The following is a 20,538-nucleotide window of genomic DNA, read 5'->3' as shown; positions in this document are numbered from 1 at the left end:
GACCCCTAGTGGCCACACCAATGTTGACGTTCTCTTGGTCATTCATTGAGCATGTACTAGCACAGTGGTTTTCAACCAGTGGTCCAGGGACCACCAGTGGTCCTTGAGGGGGTTCCAGGTGGTCTCCAGCAAAATGATGGAGAGTTGGTAACCAAATGGACCCTTGTAGATCATTAACTCTTGAGAGCGTAAAATGAAGTTTCATTTTATGCTCTCAAGAGTTAAATTTTTAATTTTTGTTAAACATTACTTAATTTACAAGAAGTCTGCACAATTCAACGTTTGCCTGTTATCTCTCCAATGTACCAACATCAATACAGCATGGAATTGTGGACAAAATCTTGTCCAAAGACAACAAATTAATATTCTCTTGTTTTGGGTCTGAGAGGCTAAATGTCATCAAATGGTGGTCCGTGGCTCAAATGCCCAATAAATAATGGGCCTTGATATGAAAAGGGTTGAAAACCACAGCTAACCTTAACCTTCCTGTGTGTCGTCTCTCTGCTCAGACCGGCTTCAACGTGGCCGTGCTGAACGTGGGCGCGCCCGCTGCGGGCATGAACGCTGCCGTTCGCTCTGCCGTCAGAGTGGGCATCTCCGAGGGCCACAGGATGTTCGCCGTCAGTGATGGCTTTGAGGGATTCTCTAAGGGACAGGTAGGTGTGACCATAGATAGACCGGAAAAAAGCCATGTGTATAGGAGGAAGTCAAGCGGAAATGCGGAAGGCACAATGTGTTGCTGCCACTCAAGTGACTACTGGCCAATCACAGCACTTCTTTTCCGGGACTTATCAATTCAATCCAAAGGAGCTTTATTGGCATGAGAAAACCAACGTTTGCATTGCCTCTGAAGTCGGGTGTCTTTGCACGATTTCAAGTTTGCCAGGTTCACCATAGTCAGTTATGTTCATGACTCACCATTTGTTTTGTAACAAAGTAGCAGTTAAACTATTGCTTCACAAAATGATATGTTCCATAGCCCATATTAACGACAACAGATATTTGTTTGTATTGCCCATAGTCTTTACTCTTTGCATTATGTTTGTGTGCATTTGGGTGCTAAAATGTACAGTTCACTTAAAAATAATAAACATGCCAACATCATGTTGCGGAGCTTACAAGCATTGATAGGCTACTGTACATTCACATCATGAATTAAAATAATTTCAGAAATTGCAGACTCACAGACATAGATAGGATAGTCTCTGATTTAGAGACAGCCTGGCTGCTGGAGCAGCTTAGCATGTAGCATATTGTGGTTCATTACTAACTTACCCAGTTCTGCAAGCCTGCAAAGGATGAAAGACAATGCAACACACTTTTGTTCCATGATTCCATAGGCCTACATTGTCTTGGTTACGTATGGTAAACATGAAACCGGTGTATTACAATAAATATATAAGATACAATTATGTATCGAGAATCAATCTGAAGAACTGGCTTCTGACGAAAGTCAATCATTTTTAGCCGCCTGACTGACAAAGAGCCAGAAACACTAATGGGACTAATATACCAAAATGTACATACATAGCCTACAGCATGCACATATATGTCCAAATTGATCGTAGTACAACATCACACAGACAGAGGGCAGTAAAACCTTCCCACATTTACTGACTGAGGGAGAAATGTATGGAAACTTCAGCAGATGGGCTGTATGTTGAGCTTATGATATATGGTTCATTTGGATCACATCATGTAACCTCGGGAGTGGTCTAGTGCAGCGATTCTCATCCTGCCTGTGGGGCATGAGGATATTACGGTAGGACCCCAAATAATTTGCAAAATACTACGATTTTATTGATAATATAACATTAATAAAACATGATTGTTAAAAAGCAATAATACTAAAAATAATCATGATATCTTTTCTTTAAAACTTAGGAACTTAAAAGTATATTGATCCAAGCCGTAACACAATCGATTCGATTGCGCTGAAAATGCATGCGGCCCACCCATCTAATCGCTTAACAGGATAGGTGGACCGCCAAGTTTGCGAACGCTTATGAGATGAAAAGGTTTGAGAACCACTGGTCTATAGCAGGGGTTCTCAACGCTTTTGGCCGGGGACCCCCGAAAATGCTTTGGCAACGTCCCCAAAGCATTTTCCCCGCCCCCTCCCGACCCCCAATATAAATTAACTGCTACAATAACCTTAATAATAGAGACAATACACCATAAATAAATACTGAAACCAGATATAATCATTAGGGAAGGTGTATGCATGTACTATATGTAAACTCTTCATTTCCATTTTAAAGCCATTCAGTTGCATTTTTATTTTATTTAATTTTTTTATTTGGGGACCCCCCTAAATAATTTGCCGACCCCCCCAGGGGTTGCGACCCACGGGTTGAGAACCCCTGGTCTATAGTGTTTGAATGTGAAAAAAAACAAGTAACCTGCAACTGAAAGCCTGCATTATGTCCTCCTCTTAACTCAACTGTAATCTGACCCATGGCAAACTGGTTTCTCTTGCCTTGTCTTTTCCTTTGTTCTCATTGCCTTTTCACGTTCTATTCTAAAAGGTCCCAATGTCCCCCATGGTCTTAGATCATTTTGAAATTAATGTTAACCCATTCAGGCCTGACCTCGAAATTTAAAAAAAATCTTCTAAATCCTCCAGTTTTCTGAAATAAATATTTTCACGATTTTTCAAAAATAGCAGACCTACAAGCTCGTAGCGCGCCACTCGGTGGCGCGCTATGAGCTTGTAGATCTGCTATTTTTAAATAGCTAAATTATAACATAATGTTTAAAACGCCCAAAATGGGTTAAAGGACCAGACACTACGTAACATAACATGTTATATGTAATATGTCACAGCAGGTATCTTGTGTCAAAAACTCAGATCACCATCAGCATTCTAGGGCTTGCTACCCTCCTGGTAACTCACCCTAACAAGATTACAGTAGCCGTGGCCATGGACATTTTTATACTCCAGTGGCCTTGGACGTGCAACTTCACACATCTCTTAGACATACACGCGCGCACACACACCCAATGACTGTGTTTACTGTTGCTACTAGGCAGCATCTTGGGCAGTTAGTTAATTAACATTAGTCTAGATATTAAAATGAACACTTTGAGGGTCTAATGAAACTAGACATCTCTAAGAGGAGGTGCGCACTGGTCTGCCACTCGATAACCCCAGTCACCCTTCCTCTCTCCACATATGTCTCATGCATTGTTGCTTTTCGCCCTCAGATCAAGGAGATCAAATGGTCTGATGTAGGAGGATGGACAGGCCAAGGTGGATCCCTGCTGGGAACCAAAAGGTAAAGTCCTCAAATAAAAACCAGTAAGATGCCTAAAGGGCGAGGTCGCGCGCACGCATCCGCCTCATTGACGGCAGACTGCTGGGCGAGCGCTGGCGCTTTGGCATGGGGGGTCAGATCAACATGGAATGAATTCTGTACTGGCCATATAAGGAGCATGTCTTGAGTGTACAGGGTTTGATGAAGTCAGATCAACATATGGAATGTCAGAACAGGTCAGCTCCATATGGAGATCTAAGGGTGGTAGCGGGGACATTGTCTTGAGTGTGCAGGGTTTGATGAGGGCCTTAATTTCCGGGCCTGTTGAGAACTCTAGTTTTCGCCGGCTACCGGGCGTGGCTGCACTAATAACTTTGGGGCCATCCATTCCAATCCAATGCACTTTGTTTATATAGCGCATTTTACAACGCAAGGTTAACAAAGTGCTGTACAGGAAAATAAAAACTAAATACACTAGCTAAAACACAGAAAGGCAAGGCGCATAGGGGTTAAAAGCCAAGGTGTAAAGGTTGGTTTTAAGACGAGATTTAAAAGTCTCGATGGATGGGCCAGTTTGACGTGGGAGGGGAGCGAGTTCCATAATGTTTGGGGCTATGACACCTCGGTCACCTCTGGTCTTTAATAATAATAATAATTGTCTCCACCAGGCCGAAGGCATGGGGAGAGAGTATGTTTTGCACTCCGTCCGTGTGTGTGTGTGTCCGTCCGTGTGTGTGTCCGTCCGTCCGTCCTTCCGTCCGTCTGTTACCAGCTAATCTCCGGCACCGTTAACCTGGTCGATGCCAAACTTTGCACACACACTCCCTGGATGCCAACGATGAACCTCTGCCCCGCATTTTCCAGAACGGCCTGTTATAGCGCCACCATGAGGCAGCTTTTCAAATTTTTTACCTAAAACTGCACCGATCTGCGTGAAACGTTGCATGCACACTCCCTAGAGGCCAAGGACAAACCTTTTACCTGCATTTTCCGCATCTGCCTTTTATAGCGCCACCAGGAGGCCGACTTTTGTAAAACACATTTTTTGATATTACTCCTCCAGATTCTGTCCAAAAATCCCACAAATCGTTACACAGTATCTCTATGGTCATGTGCTCAAGTCGGATCTGTCCGATATTTCATATTCCATCCTAATTGGCTATAATTGGCTTTCACAGTTTGCAAGATTGCCCCGTTTCGAACAAAAGCCTCAAATCATGAACGCAGCATGCAATTTACGTGAAGTCTTTCACACATTTTCTTACTAGGCCGAGGAATATATCCCACCCTTTTCACATTGGCCTGTTATAGCGCCACCAACAGGTTGATTTTTGCAAAACACATTTTTGGAACAAAATGCCTCAAGTCATCCAATTGCCATCAAAGGCAAACATGTTACTCCTAAACATTTTGCCAAACATCTCACACAGTCCTATCCTCCTGGTGGAGACCTGTGCCCAGATAATAGTTATTATTATTATTATTATTATTATTATAAATTGTATTTGTATTGCTACATTTTTAAATTGCTGACATCAGTCACACAACACGAAAAGGCCTTCAAACATAAAAACATTATCTTCATAATACATTTTCAAATAATACATTTTCAAATATTTTCTCTAAAAAACTATAATTATTATATTAAATATCACCTGATTTGATAATAGTACTACAGTATATATTTTGTATTATTGATACCATCATCGTCAGTCAATTCTTTGTAAGTTATCTGTCATACAGTATGTACCCTGTGCAATCTTTATTTACATTTAGGAATGTCATTTTTATTTATACGTATGTTCCTTCCAATGTTCAATACCAAAACCACATTAAATAATTAATCGCAATTGTTTGTATGACACTTAATAGTCAAGTAAAGTGTCATGATCATGAGTCATGCCAGCCCTACTCATATGTTAGATCCTTCAGACAGATGGTTCATGGACGGAAACCTTTCACATCTTTCAGTAAATGAGTGAAATACTTTTTCACAACATAAATGACTCATGTAATGTTTCTTTCTGTTCTCCAGGACACTCCCTGCAAAGCATGCTGACAAAATTGCTGAGCAAATTCAAGCACATAACATAAATGCACTGCTAATTATTGGTGGATTTGAGGTATGTTGAACCCTTGTCTTTTTTCCCCTTTTAATTTGACTGACGATGCTGCATTGTCAGCTATGATTTTATCCATAAGCATATCAGCTCTCGAGTTTTGAAAACTTGCACAGTAATGGTAACGCTTAATGTATGCTCTATGAGTATGAGTCTGAAAATGGTTACTAAAATATAAAATTAATGTCAGTTCTCTTAATGCATTGCTAATTTTGCCAGTTGTTAATGAATGTACTGTATAGCAATTACAGAGAACGGTATTATATGTTAAATTCATACCTTTCTGCCATTTTATGTTCACATTTACATGCCTATCCATGCATATCCCTAATGTACACTCATACAATATTATTACAATTTCTTATTAACTTATCTTCCAGAAATGTCTGTAAACCATGCTTTACAGGCGTTTCGGTAGGGTGTGGGGGGGGGTATAACAATGACACTTAATCTGAGTCATAGCCTACTGAACCTAGATCCCATGCTGTGTGTTGGGCCATTGAAGCTGTCGAAACTAAAAGTCAACCAACAACACTGGAAGTGAAACCGCTTCAGCTGCAGTGATTTGGCCTCAATTTGGAAAACCGAGTACAGCTTGCTTTTCTCCAACCATTTCACGCTATCTCTCCTCCTGTTTTAGACCCTCACCAGCTTTGGATGGATTTATCTCTCTCTTGATGTGATAACATTTATGTGGAGTACTGGTAACCTGTCTGTTTCACGCTGCTGTCCGTTGTGATAGACGTGGTTCTTCCCTGAGGCGCCCGCCCAACCTCCTCATGTCTTCCCCTCTCGGCTAGTAGCACCTCTCCACCCCACCCACCAGTACGTGCACCCTCTCCGGACACTAAAGCCCTTGGCTCTGCCCTGTAGGCCTTCCTCTCACTGCTGGAATTGTTGGATTTGCGCGGGAAATACGTGGAGCTGTGCCTGCCCATGGTCATGGTTCCTGCCACAGTGTCCAACAATGTGCCAGGGTCAGACCTCAGCATTGGCGCTGACACAGCACTGAACGCCATCACTAGTGTAAGTGATCGGGCCTGTGGCTTACCGAGAGATCACACATGCATCTACAGTACATGCATGTGCATGCACGCGCACGCACACACACACTCACACACACCTGCACCTGCTCACCGCTCTGTCGATCAGGTAGGTGAGTGACAAGATGGAGGCATGCTGTTATGTGCAAATGTGTCGTGCTGCCATGTTTGCTCCACCTGTGCCCTCTTCCTGATTGTGTGTGTGTGTGTGTGTGTGTGTGTGTGTGTGTGTGTGTGTGTGTGTGTGTGTGTGTGTGTGTGTGTGTGTGTGTGTGTGTGTGTGTGTGTGTGTGTGTGTGTGTGTGTGTGTGTGTGTGTGTGTGTGTGTCATCATTAACGAATCATCGCGACTAGTGTGCTCAGTAGGGGTGATGGCATAGCATTGTAGTGTAGCTTGTACTAACCAGGCTAACACACTTTAGACTAATGGAAAAGTAGATAGGAGTATATCACTCTTGTATACCACTTTTGTGACAGATTTCTGAAGAAATTCAGAGGTTTGTCAATATGTCTATTTCTAGTATGCAGCTGGCTGGTAGAGCACATGGTAACCGCTCTTTTGCAGTCGCAATTCATATTGTTATTATTATTACCATTAATTCAATTACCATCAGATTCAGAAACTTAATTTAAAAGTTTGCCAGGTATAAAGAAGTGGGTGAAATTAGTTTTTGTTATTTTCAGGAAGAGAAAAGAAAAAGCGGAGGAGAGGGAGAGAAAGGAAATCAAGTAGAAAACAAAAATCTATATACATACTGTAGCATAACCATCAAAGTAATTATCATTAAATGCTAGTTTCAAGGCATGTTGGCAGCAGAAACAACTTCATCAGCTAATATAAGGACATTCCTGCATTGCTTAAATTGCATCTAATATAATATTGCAGTCAGATGTTTCAAGAGCTAGTACCAACATCAACATTTTCAGTCCTTTATGGTGCCAAAACCTGGACAATAATTAAAGAGCTCCAGCATCAACGTGATGGAACATACACAAGAGCTCTCTTGTATAGTGTGTCCAGAAGCTTTCACTGGAGAGACCATCCCAGCCAAGCTCAAATGTGTGCTAGCATCCCTATCATGTCTGTTGTGGCAACAACAGAGTCGGAGCGAAAAGACCAATCATCTCGGATGTTGTTCTCTGGGGACTTCCCCCTTCCCATCGAGAGGAGGCAGACCGTTCACAAGGTAGTAGCCAGTGATATGAAGACCCATGACGACCAGCCCAAGTAATCGCTGGACCAGCTTCATCTGCCCATTATCATTTTATAATAATCCTCCTGTGGACTGGATGTGAATGGTTCCTGTCTTCCCTCAGTCTAGCCTTCCTACCCTGTTCCCGTTGTACAGCCGATCCTTTCAGGCCAGTCTCCACGTACAGCATCACTGCATTGTATTGACGATGCATGCACGCGCGTCACGCTCACTCACTCACTCACAATAAACGAACACACCCTGCCCTATTTTCTCCTCTTTCACACCTTCCTAATCTCCTCCGTCTCTACATCTTCATTCTGTTATACCTATACAGTTGGGTGCCACCGATATTGTCCCTTATCATTTGACCCATTTAGGCCTGACCTCAACATTTTAAAAAATCCTTCTAAATCCTCCAGTTTTCTGAAATAAATATTTTCACGATTTTTAAAAAATAGCAGACCTACAAGCTCGTAGCGCGCCACTCGGTGGCGCGCTATGAGCTTGTAGATCTGCTATTTTTCAATAGCTAAATTATAACATAATGTTTAAAACACCAAAAGGGGTTCCCGCCCAAAACGGGTTAACTGTCCTTTTGCGCAGATCACGCAAACCTCAGCAAAAAGAAAAGGACAATATCGATGGCCTCCAACTGTATACCTTTATCTTCCTGGTCATCTGCGTTCCATTGTTTCCTTTCTTTTTCCCCCTTTCTATTCCTTTCCTTTCTTCTCTCTTATCCTAGTCCCCTGCCCTGTTATCTTCTCTTCTCCTCCACGTTTCCAGTCTTCTCTCGGCTCTGCTCTTCCATGTTTCCATCTCATTCCTCCTCGCACTGGCCACGTCTGTCCCCCTCCGATTCTCCCCTCACTCCCCGCTTTCTGCCAAAGGGAAGCCAAAGCCTCTCTATCACACGGAGGGAGTCTGAAAGGCAGGGTACGCTCCAGAACCCTGGGAGAGGGCGGTGCATCTCTCTCAGCGCAGGCCGTCAGCCTCTGGTCCTTCTAACCCATTCACTGTGTGTGCTGTACTGCCGCTTCAGGCCTTTGAGTGTCTGCTGCAGATGTATGAGGCTCGGGCCACGTATGAGGAGTTTTGCATCCCGATGTGTATGCTGCCTGCCACCATTAGTAACAATGTACCCGGCACTGACCTTAGTATCGGGGCAGACACGGCCCTCAATGCCATCGTGGAGGTAAGGGTGCATGTCCGACCGACTGCCGCCGCTGCCACAGCTTGACCGCTTGAGATGCTCTAGCAATGAATCGATGACCTTGATATATAATGTGATCACAAGTGCTTTTCTATTTATTCCGTGTTCAGTGCAGTGGTCACTGGTTGCCCTAGTGCTGCTTAGTGCTGGACAGCATTCTAGAGGTCAAATATGATACATATATTTCAGTGACTGATATGAACTTAAAGCTGCGCTCCGTAACTTTCATGACATGTTCTACCCAAGATTTGAACCCCCAATTTTCATAATTAACGAAGCTTTTGCAAATTGATACATATTGTGTCCAGCGCTGTTTCCACTTCACTGACATCAGGGCTTGTAATGAAATTATGGCATTGTGCTCAAACTACATGTTGTGCTCTTGAACTGTCCAAATGTTTTCCAGCTGCATTATAACCTTGAATGTGCCTCGTTTTGTCTTATCACCTTATTTTATACATGAGCATGATTGAGCTTTGGAACTTGATGCACTGAATGTAATGTTATGGTGGTCTTAATGTAACAAAACATGTTAACCTTCTCATATTCCTAACATGAACTACTCTTCACATTTACAACTAACTATTTAACTAAAACACCCATAAATTACTCTTGACAGGAGGTGTGTGTGTGTGTGTGTGTGTGTGTGTGTGTGTGTGTGTGTGTGTGTGTGTGTGTGTGTGTGTGTGTGTGTGTGTGTGTGTGTGTGTGTGTGTGTGTGTGTGTGTGTGTGTGTGTGTGTGTGTGTGTGTGTGTGTGTGTGTGTGTGTGTGTGTGTGTGTGTTCATATAATGTAGTAGTAGTAGTTAATGTGTGTGTCTGTGTGCATATAACAGACCTGTGACCGCATCAAGCAGTCAGCCAGCGGTACCAAGCGGCGTGTGTTCATTATTGAGACCATGGGGGGATACTGTGGGTACCTGGCCAGTGTAGGGGGCTTGGCTGCTGGGGCAGATGCTGCCTACATCTTTGAAGAGCCCTTTGACATCAGAGACCTGCAGGTAAAGTACTTGCATAGTTTAACAAATGGGTTATCCTGCTGTTGTCTGTATGCTATCCCAACAACGTCTTATGTCACAAAATACTAAATTTGACTTAATTTATACTGTAGTCTAGGGGTGCAGCGAACACATCGATTTCATTGATTATAAATATAATCCATTTGCTTTCAAAGTGTTTGAACAATGACAATAATAGCCAATCTACAAGCTCACAATGCTTGTAGATTGTTGTGAGCTTGTAGATTATTTGTGTAGATTATTATTTATTTATTTGCCTGACGACTGCCTCACCTGACAAAAAGGTTGTATTTTCAACTGAAAAGTTCAAATAGTACCAGGTTTAGACCATGATATGCTACCGTTGTATGCTTACTGTACAGAAGAGGTATTTTTGTATATGTTTCTTTATAAGTATTTCTTCCATTAATCATTTCATCAGGTTTTGTGTTATCACTGAGTCACGTTCCATGCAAGTACCTATATCTTAATAAAGTGATTGTGATCTCTGCAGGCCAACGTTGAGCACTTGACAGAGAAGATGAAGACCAGCATCCAGAGAGGACTGGTGCTCAGGTAGTGGTCTGCTCAGCCACTCTCACCTCACATCTAATGGCATAGCGGGAGAGTTTCCAGGTCCTGAATTTCAGGCATATTTTTAATAGATTCCCAAATTTAGCACTTGTAATGCGGGACGCACACATTTACACCAATGTTAATAATATATAATCAGAGCCAACGTGAATACTAGTGCAAACGTTTCTACTTTTCTTGCCTCTTCTCCAAATTTCTCTGCTCCGTCATTCTTCCTCCTCCTACTTATTGCCTGCCGACTCCCTTGTTGCATTTTTATGCATCTTTGTCCCTCGTGTATTCTGACTTTCCAAGGATTAGTGCATAGAACGCACAGCAAGGAGACATGTACTGTAGGTACAGATGATGTATAATAGACTTCATACCTAGCCTGCCTAGAGCGTCGCAGTCCCGCTCCCTTTCATGACAACGCCAGGCCCAGGAAATGATTCTCCGTTCATTTTCCTCATAGACATTTCAAAAAGTATTTATTTAAAGACGTTTACGCCGCGGACAAAGCCAACTCGAGTCGTGACAACTCATGAGAACAAACACAATTTTTTAGGCCGAACAAATAATTAGAAAGAAGAAAAAAACGGCAGGTTACAACACTTTTTTTGTTGTTTTTCTTCTTTGTAATTATTTGTTTGGTCCAAAATGTTGTGTTTGTTGTCATGAGTTGTCACGACTCGAGTTGGCTTTGTCCGCGGCGTAACCGTCTTTAAATAAATTATTTTTGAAATGTCTATGGGAAAAATGCATTGGGAATCATTTCCTGGGCCTGGCGTCGTCATGATAGGGGGCGGGACTGCGACGCTCTATTGCCTAAGCATGCCTAACTCACATTACAAGATCATCAGAGATATTTGGGGTTTGGGGACGGCATCCCAACCTAGATCGGGAGCGAATATCGGGCAAGATTATCGTTTCAAAGATCCAATCCTAAACGTCCCCATCCTGATAATATTCATGTATGATATTTATCTGGAGGATCACTACTGTCTGAGTGGTACATCACGATAGAGAGAAGTTCCCAGGCGTATCTGTTCACCCAGCATCAAGTTTGTCGTTACATTAGATACAGCTTCTGCATGTGATCACTAATTCAATCCTGCAGTCTGTGATGCCCCAGTATTTTACGATCTTGTACTGTGTGCATGTTTAAACTCTTATAAGAGAATCTCATGATTGTCCTGTAGTGCATGATGATCATTTAAGATTTTGAAAATCCAGCATAAAGGTAGGGTAAGTGATTTTCTTTGGTTAAAATAAGTGTTAAAAAAGCTCTATATTGTGGTAGTACTCATTGCTATAGTGTTTGTTCAGTAACGGGAGTCTCCATGTCTCCACCTTGTTATTAAACAAAATGTATTTTCCGTTTGTTTCTTAAAGAGCTGGTGAGACAGGGAGACCCACTATTATTGAACAAACATAATATAGCAATGATTACTATCAGAATATAGTGATTTAACTTTTTAACAACTTTTTTTTTAACCAAAAAAAAATCACTAGCTCTACCTTTATTCTACTGATCTTTAAAATCAATCTTGAATCTGTGGCCTACTACAGTTTCTGTCCATCTCTCATCCCCTACTTTCCTCTCTCTGTGTGTCTTTCTTTTTCACTCTTGCACACACACACTTTCCTTAAATTGGAGCAGAGCGACGAATTGCACGAAACGGTAAATGTTTATGACCTGTAGTAGTACCCCCCCCCAAAGTGTACAATTCCCCGCTTAAGTGAATTATATATGGGGGCAATTAATTTCCGTGCCATTTAAAAAAAAAAAAAATTCAGGCCTGGTTTCACAAAAACTCATGTTAATTGAACTCTGAAAGTGTAAGAATGGGCCTGTGAGGGCAAATGGAAAGCAGCAATACGCTCATAGATGAATGTTGCATGTGTGTAGGAATGAGAACAGTAACGAGAACTACACAACGGACTTCATCTACCAGCTGTACTCTGAGGAAGGCAAGGGAGTGTTTGACTGCAGGAAGAATGTGCTGGGACACATGCAGCAGGTATGTCTGGCCTGTTCTGCACACACATTACTGTTGACACCCCACAATCCTGAGCGGTGTGTACAAATGATACCAGAGTGTTTACTCTGTGCACTATTGAAATCAGACAGAAATGGAACCAGGACCAGTACAGGTCCACCTGGTTCCATACAGTACTATATGCACTCTAGGAGTCTAGATAATAGATTAACAGTTTAAGGGCCCCAGACGTAGATCACCGTCAAATTCATGGTCAGTTGCCCAGGACGGAGATTGATAAATGGGACGGAGATTAATGATATAAAAACCGAAAATGTTCCCTGCCTGTTTAGCGGACGAAAACGTAAATCTTAAAACGTTCATAACTCGCGATCTAAATCATCCCGTCTAATTATGAAAAAATATCCTGTGTTAGACGGCGCTCCGCGGTCCAGTCGCTAGTCGCGATAGATTTATTCTTACCTCCCGTTGTTGTCGATCGACTCTAGAGTGGTGTGGCTATTGTTAGCTGCTACACAGACATTCACAACAACTTCCGGCCCCCCGGTAAAAGTGGTCCGGGTGCTATAAATGATGGGCACATTTTATTAATGGATAGGTCCGGGCCCTCAAGGTGTTAACACTAAGGTGTTTCCTGTGCAACATCATAAGACGGAGAATAACAGCAAATGTGCACAGACAGCAGGGCAGTGCAGTGGTAGAGAAACCACCTGGCATCTGGAAGACCAGGGGTTCAAATCCCTGCATCTGCCCTGATGTGGTGCCCTCGAGCAGTGTTGGGCAAGTTGCTTTCAAAGTGTAATATTTTACAGTATGACTAGGCATTCTAAAAGTGAAGAGGATAATGGCAGTGACTGTAGCCTGCAGCACACAAGCAGGAAATGTGTTTATTAATAGAGACAGATGATTGAAAATGGCACATCTATTCTACAAGCGTGCGTTGTGGGCCTGTAGATTGGCTATTTTCAAATGGTTAAAGTGGTTAAACTGACTTTGATGCTATGAACTTATTTTGCTGGAGACCCCCTGGCACCTCCTCAATGACCCCTGGTGGGTCTCAACCAGACCCCACTTTGAGCGCCACTGCCTTACAAGTAATTTTAGCTTGGTTGCTTTGAAAGGGCGGGGCGCCTTCTCCGTTCGACCGTAACTTCGGGACCAAGATCTCGGCGAAGGCGATGCAGTGGATCTCTAAGAAGCTGCAGGAGACATACAGACACGGTACGTTTGCCAAGTAGAACAACGACCGTGGTGTTGGATAGAAGCTTGTAACTTGCTGTGCCGTGTCGTGTCGTGTACAGTAGATTCTCCCTTCAGATGTGTGGTGTGTGATCTTTTGCCTGGATCTGTCATGGAGTCATTAATGAATTTAATTAAGTGGTTATGGATTTGTATTACGTGAATTTTACTTGAATCAAAAGTGTTTAATATATTTAGCAACTGCAAGTGTAGCCTCGGAAACCGCAGGTGTTTTGTTTTCAAAGGAGATCCCCTGCAAATGTGGCACATCACTGAACTCCCATCTCTCTCTCGCTCGCTCTCTTTCTATCTCTTCCTGGTTTTTAGACAGCTGGTGGATGGAAATGAAGCGGTGGAGCTTCATTTCCATCCACCAGCTGTCTAAAAACCAGGAAGAGACTCCTGCCGCAAGCAGCATTTGACATATTGTGAATCCCACACTCTCTCCCTCTTCTTGATTAGATCATGACCTGCACCTGTATTCAATCTCTCGCTCGCTCACTCACTCACTCACTCACTCACACACGCACACACACACACACACACACACACACACTCCTCTCTATCTCTCTCGTCTTGATTACTGATCCCCATGCACCTGTGTCTAATCTCTCTCTCACGCACTCGCACACACACACACACACACACACACACACACACACACACACACACACACTCTTCCTTCAAGGTTGATGAACCAATAGCGAGCCAGCGTCCGTTTCCAGCGCTAGATTGACATTGACCCACCCCTCTATGCCCATAGGTCTCTTTGTGATGCTTAATCTTTTTAACATCTTGAACCCAGCATCCCAATTCTGAGAGGAACATTCACCAAAAAGTGTCAATCTACAAGCTCGCAACATTTTGCGTTGCGACGTCTTGTGAGCTTGTAGACCGGCTATTTTCGGCGAAGAGATTTGGTGTAGATAGGCAGGGAAAGATTCCAGTCCCAGGTTTGTATGACTAAATCTACAGTGTAAGTGGTTAATTTCACTAATTGCAAATTAACTATTCTGTTGAGAAACCACACTGCAGTGTATCTTACCTAAAGGCTAAAAGTTAAAGTTGGAACTCTTTCCTGTTCTTTCCTGTATATTTGTGGTGCAACATGGATGACATAAGATGAAGGTAAATCACTTGTCTGTTTCCTGACTCCATGACCATCTGTTTATTCAGCTCTATTCCTGGCTTTGTAGTGCTGCTTCAACTCATGCTTCAATATTATTATTTAATAATATTTAATATCATATCTTTGCATTGATATTTTGGTCAAGTTTGGAAGCCCTCGCCCCCCCCCCCCCCCCCCCCCCCCCTCGTCTCACCTGTCCTTGTGTTGTCTGTAGAGCTTCATGTCACCATCAATGTTTAGAACTGTGGACAGCTTGTTTATTTCATCATTGTATTCAAAATCCTGACCAGTTATACTGTACATACTGTAAACGAGCATAGAGTACGCTCAAAGAAATGTTTCCAATCAAAATCCCCATCAACCAATTTCACAATTATTTGAGTGGCGATTAATCCGCAAAAGTAGAAATTCATCATCGTGACAGCCCTAGGGGGTTATATTAAGTGATATGTATACAACGTCAATGGGACTTTTCATTGGGAACATTTCCTTATGACCCAGAGGATGTGGCTTTGACCTCAGTTCTTCAGTACTCTCAATAGACCACTGTCAATGGCAATCGGTTCACAAAGTATCAGTAGTCCTGTGTCGCATATCACCTCAGCCCTCACATCCATCCTGTCTTTGTTGCCATGCACGCTTTCACTGCACAGAGCATTCATTAAGAATAATACCCTAATATTTAAAGGTGCTGTAAGTGATGGTTTATTTTTTGTTTGTTTAAAACAACATTTTAAACAAAAAATAATGGGTTACAAAATTGTGGGATAAAACATTTTTGAAGTGAAATATCTATATTGTGATAGGTATTACATTGTTTTACCGTCTCGCCAGCTCTTTAATGAACAGAAAATATGTTTTCAGAATGGCTACATATTTCATCCAGTCAGGAGCGAGAACCCCATAAAGATAATTTATATCAGCTTGTGTTCCAGTTCCAATCTTGCTCATTTATTTGTTTCACCACTTCCATTTGACTTGTGTATCATTTGTCCTGCAGGTCTCCCTCCTGATTGGATGAAATTGGTATCCACATGTATTTTCCGTTTATTATAGAAGTGGAGATATGCGGAGACTCCTGTTATTGAACAAACACGCTGGCAATAATTGCTATGGGAATATAGAGCTATTAATACGTATTTTAACCCAAAACTTATCACTAGCAAAGAACTAAAGCCACTAATTGCTGGAAAACACTGTTCTGTAGGTGGTGTCGACTAGAGCTGGGCAATATATCAGTATGAGACTATAGAAATAATCTGGGATTATGTTGTTTGATATAAAACCAATGCAACCCAGTCAAATTCCTCATTATGTGAACATACCTCACCAATAAACAAATTCTGATTATTTGTCTTAAAGGTTGCATTGCTGTTAACCAGTGGTTCTCAAATGGAACCAAATGTTGGTTCCATTTGTACGCTCAGAGTTACGGACCTTTTTAAGGCTCCAATTGGAACGCCCACAAGGAACACTGCCAGTCCCTGGACCACACTTTTGAGAACCGCTGCAGTTAAAATGACAGGATGATCTGAACTTGAAATGAACAACAAACGCCTCTACCTGATTGGTCATCATATCCACGTTACAATCCTCTTCTAAAATTAGAATGCCACAGACTAATAACAGTCTAAGTCCACACTATTGATCCATAATGTATAAATGATAGATAAGGGTTCAGGACAACGAGGCCTTTTCGTGGAGGGGTCAGATTGAAATTTGGACTTAGACTGTTTTTCGTCTGTGGTACTATTATTGTCAAGAAAAACCACCAATCCCCAAAATGTTTGTCACATTTGTCATATTGAGGTATTAGGTTAAAAATTGTGGCGCTATTTGATTTCTTTGTCCATATGGCCCAGCCCCAGTGTCGACAGCCATATACAGTATGTACAGTATTCCACCGCTCACTGCTGTGTGTGTTGTCCTGTGTAGGCCGAGTGTTCGCTAACACGGAGGACTCCTGCTGCTTACTGGGAATGCGTCGTAGAGCCCTGGTGTTTCAGCCTGTCCTACAGCTCAAACCGGAGACTGACTTTGTGTATGTATTACTGTTACATTATCATGTTGTACAACTAGTACATTTGTGTATGTATACAGTAGCTTTGCCTGGTTACCCGTGTGTACTTATTAACCTATATGACTGGGCATCATACAGTACATTAAATCATATTGTGATAATTCCTATTACACTTCCTTTGTTGTTTTACTGTTTTGATTTGTTTCAAAATACAAATAATTACCAAAACATTATTTAACATTCAAGTGGCCAGAATATACAGTACTGTAAATCCAAAATGTACTTCTGTTCAAATACAGTTTTTGTATAGTTTAAACTGATCATGTTGGAATTTATTTTAGTCAGAAATGTAAACGGCATGTGGTACAGTAGACATTAATGCTAAAAGGATAACAATACAAATGCTGGGGACTTGTTTCCATTCCATACAGCAAATTAATTTCATACAACAAAATACAAACACTAGACTACTGTATGTACAAAAGAGATGGGCAAACATCAGAGACATGCAGAGAGTGTTGGAGAGGAAGGGGCTGAAATCTGTCCAAAAGTGGGCACTTTTGGACAAAAATAGCGAAAATAGAAGATCTACAAGCTCTCAACGCGTCGCAGCCCAGCACTCCTTATCTACTGGAGATGTGGTGTACGACATGGATTTCGAAACAAATTAGTTCAACGCAAAATGCTGCGTTGAGGCCTGGGCCGTGGCTCAGCGGTCCAGGCACCTTGGCTGGTAATCCAGTCTGGCAGTGTGCCGCGGGTTCAACTCCCGATCCCGACGGCCTTTATTGCATGTCACCCCCCCATCTCTCCCCATTTCCTGTCAGCCTACTGTCTGTCCCTCTATAAAAAATATAAAATAAAAAGGCGGAAGCCGCAAAAAAAACATTAAAAAAAAAAAAATGCTGCGTTGAAGTTCAGGAGACTTTCGAGGGTGGAAAAAAAGCAATTCTCCTGAATGCTGCCTTCCGGTATATTATGCCATGGAAAGGAGTCGCATTTTGCATTTCTTTCACTGTGTAGTAAATGCTGCATTCGTGGTCTGGAAAGGGCAGTTGGGTAAAAGGGCAGGGGCTGAAACCCCCTTTGATGTCTATGTGTGCATGGCAAACATGCCTCCCCTTTTGGTTTCCCGATAGATTTCTTTTTCTTTCTTTTTTTTTAAAGAACATCCAAAACATCCTTTCTTTCTTTTCAAAATCTTTTTATTCAGGTTTTTGTAACAGTAGCCCAGGGGCAAGTATTAAACAGACATATAAAATATAAAAATAAAACTCAATTCCCTATCCCACCCTCCCTCCACCCACAATCCCAAGTCTGGAGGAAATAAAATAAATATATATATATACACATACACAAAATACATGCATACATAATTACAAAAAATAAAAATATAATAAAAAAAAATGCAGATTTTTCATAGCAGAGCAGATTTTGTTTCTGTTGTGGTTTGGCGTTGGCCGAGGCATAGGCACGGCACACTATGCTGTTTGTGTGTTGTGGTAGAATGTCATAAACGGACCCCAGGTCTTGTAAAACTTTTTCTCAGAGCCGGCAATTGAAAACCTTAACATCCAAAACATCCTTTAATCATTTAATGGATGATGATGTGCTTCTGTCTGTCTTGCAGCCACCGGATCCCCAAGGAGCAGTGGTGGTTGAAGCTGCGTCCACTGATGAAAATCTTGGCCAAGTACAAGACCAGCTACGACGTGTCGGACGCCGGCCAGCTGGAGCATGTGGTCCGCAACCTCAGAGAGCCCAGAGAGTCCGACGGAGCTGCCACCGTCACCGTGTGAGCTTGGGATGTGCAGGGTGGAGGAGGGGGCCCGGCCCGGCCCGGGGGCCTGCCAGGAGTGGACCACTATGTGTCATCGTCCCCGCCTACTGTACCTACCCCCACCCCACCACCACCACCCCTAAGGGCCGATTCATACTCCTATTTTAGAGCCGAATAAAAGTCTGTTCGGCTCTGTAGAGCCTATAATGTGACGTCATTTGAGGTTCCGGGGGGGGGCGGGGACCGTCCTAAAGTCGGCTCTTCGGTGCTACTGAAAATTTCTGACGAGCCGAAATCATTTCGGCACTACAGCGCCGAAACAGCGGTAAAATAGGAGTATGAATCGGCCCTAAGTCTGTCAGGCAGTCAGCGTATCGTAAAAAAAAAAAGAGTGCCAGTTTAAACATCTCGCTCTCTGTTCAGACTCAATTTATACTTGGTCGTGCAGCTGTGTTACTGTAGGGGTTATACCGTTTAGACCTGAGGCCGATTCTACAAAGCGCCTTCTAAATCCTGACCTAAGGTTTCTGAAAAACGTCAGATTTTTATTCAAAATATGAATATATATGTTGCTATATACAGTATATAGCAACAGCTAATGTTACAAAAAGGGGTTCCCGAATTGAAGGGTGAATAGGAATTGAATAGGGGTTCCTGGTCTAAATAGGCTGAAACAAAGCACTTGAACCCCAGGAGGCCTATTCTGGGGGGGAACATTCAGCAGAAATAGAAGATTTACAAGCTCTGTATATCGGCTATTTTTGTTGAAGAGATTTGGTGTAGACCGGCGGAACAAAACGGTCCCAGTACGGTTGTAACTCAAGTCCGTTTCACTGAGACTAGAGGGTTTAGGAGGTGGTTAAGTTGAACATACTTGAATTGTGTAGAGCGATGCGACCGCGTGACAAAGTATTGATTAAGCCTCTTGAGCTCTCTGCCTAGAAAAGTGTGATCATGTTCTGACAACACCCCACACAGAAGGGTCTGTTTTCCAATCCGTGTAATCCATTGTTCGGTATAGTTAATAGGAATTTTAACCTGACGCTCTGCAGTGCTCCTGAACTCTGAAGAATATTCAAAGTCAAATGTGTAGACACACACAGAACACCCATATGCCATGACATAACAACCACTGACTGTTCACGTGTGTATCTTTGTTGCCCTGGTTGTTTGTTGTCGCCGTCATTTCTAAATTGCACTTTCTCTGTTTCTGAACCTCTTTAAGTAGGCTATGACAGTATAAATTATTCTGTAGAACCTTTCTGTGTGTGTATATACAGTATATATCGATATATATTTGCCTATAGGGCCAGTGTGAGGCTCAGCGTATTAATGTGAGACGGATGCAGTACACAAATACGCTCAGTAGAGTGCAGTCCTCCAAGGCCTAAACTGAAAGTTTGGCCTGATGGTGACGCTAAAGGAAAGGTCACAGGGTCACCAAAACCAACAATCCGTTCGTTGTTCGTGGAGATAGGTCGGTCACAGACCGTCACACGGACGAGGCAAAAAGCAACCTCCTAGTTAGAGACGAGGACTCGACTGCTTGCTGCAGGTGGAGCGCACTGCCTGATGAGCTTTACATTTCAGGAAAGGTTTTACTTTTTAATACTTGTTTTTGCTCGAAACACATGGATGTAACATATTTCATTTAGGCACTGCTGTACTAGGTATAGGTAATTTAAATGTGTAAGCAACAGCTGATGTTTCCCCACCAAAATAAACATCCGTTATACAAAATGTCCCCTAGTCTTTGATTTCTTTGTTATACCTTGTACGGTATGCAACTGAATAGTATATTGGGAGAATGGGTGAGTGAGACACTTTATTTTCTTTCTTTTTTACCTTATCACAATCAGAAAAATAGGGGGGAGAGAGATTGTATGATTGTAATTTTAACCAACTATTATTATTAAGTACAGGAGCCAAGTGCCTTCATTTTTTTAGGAAAATTACTTTGTAATAAGAAT

At 42.4% G+C, this 20,538-nt stretch overlaps 1 protein-coding gene across 7 annotated transcripts in view; it reads left to right on the top strand.

Moving 5' to 3' along the window:
* The window catches only part of pfkpa (phosphofructokinase, platelet a), a 44,673-nt gene extending 24,363 nt beyond the window's left edge, over positions 1-20,310 (top strand). For 2 of the 7 annotated variants that reach the window (XM_079489966.1, XM_079489965.1), the window contains exons 13-22: positions 510-656; positions 3,208-3,278; positions 5,293-5,380; positions 8,659-8,811; positions 9,666-9,830; positions 10,342-10,403; positions 12,310-12,421; positions 13,522-13,621; positions 16,704-16,809; positions 18,419-20,310. In XM_079489966.1, coding sequence (XP_079346092.1) covers positions 510-656; positions 3,208-3,278; positions 5,293-5,380; positions 8,659-8,811; positions 9,666-9,830; positions 10,342-10,403; positions 12,310-12,421; positions 13,522-13,621; positions 16,704-16,809; positions 18,419-18,587 — 1,173 coding nt within the window. In that variant the 3' untranslated portion in view covers positions 18,588-20,310. Of the gene's footprint in view, positions 1-509; positions 657-3,207; positions 3,279-5,292; positions 5,381-6,250; positions 6,404-8,658; positions 8,812-9,665; positions 9,831-10,341; positions 10,404-12,309; positions 12,422-13,521; positions 13,622-16,703; positions 16,810-18,418 lie in introns of all 7 variants that reach the window. The other 5 variants (XM_079489968.1, XM_079489967.1, XM_079489971.1 and 2 more) reach the window with 3 other exon arrangements.
* The last annotated feature ends 228 nt before the right edge of the window (positions 20,311-20,538 follow it).

This window comes from Electrona antarctica (assembly GCF_951216825.1).
Source record: "Electrona antarctica genome assembly, chromosome: 20".
Classification (NCBI taxonomy): domain Eukaryota; kingdom Metazoa; phylum Chordata; class Actinopteri; order Myctophiformes; family Myctophidae; genus Electrona; species Electrona antarctica.
Note: the sequence above shows the minus strand (reverse complement) of the source record. Positions and strands in the feature narration are given on the sequence as shown.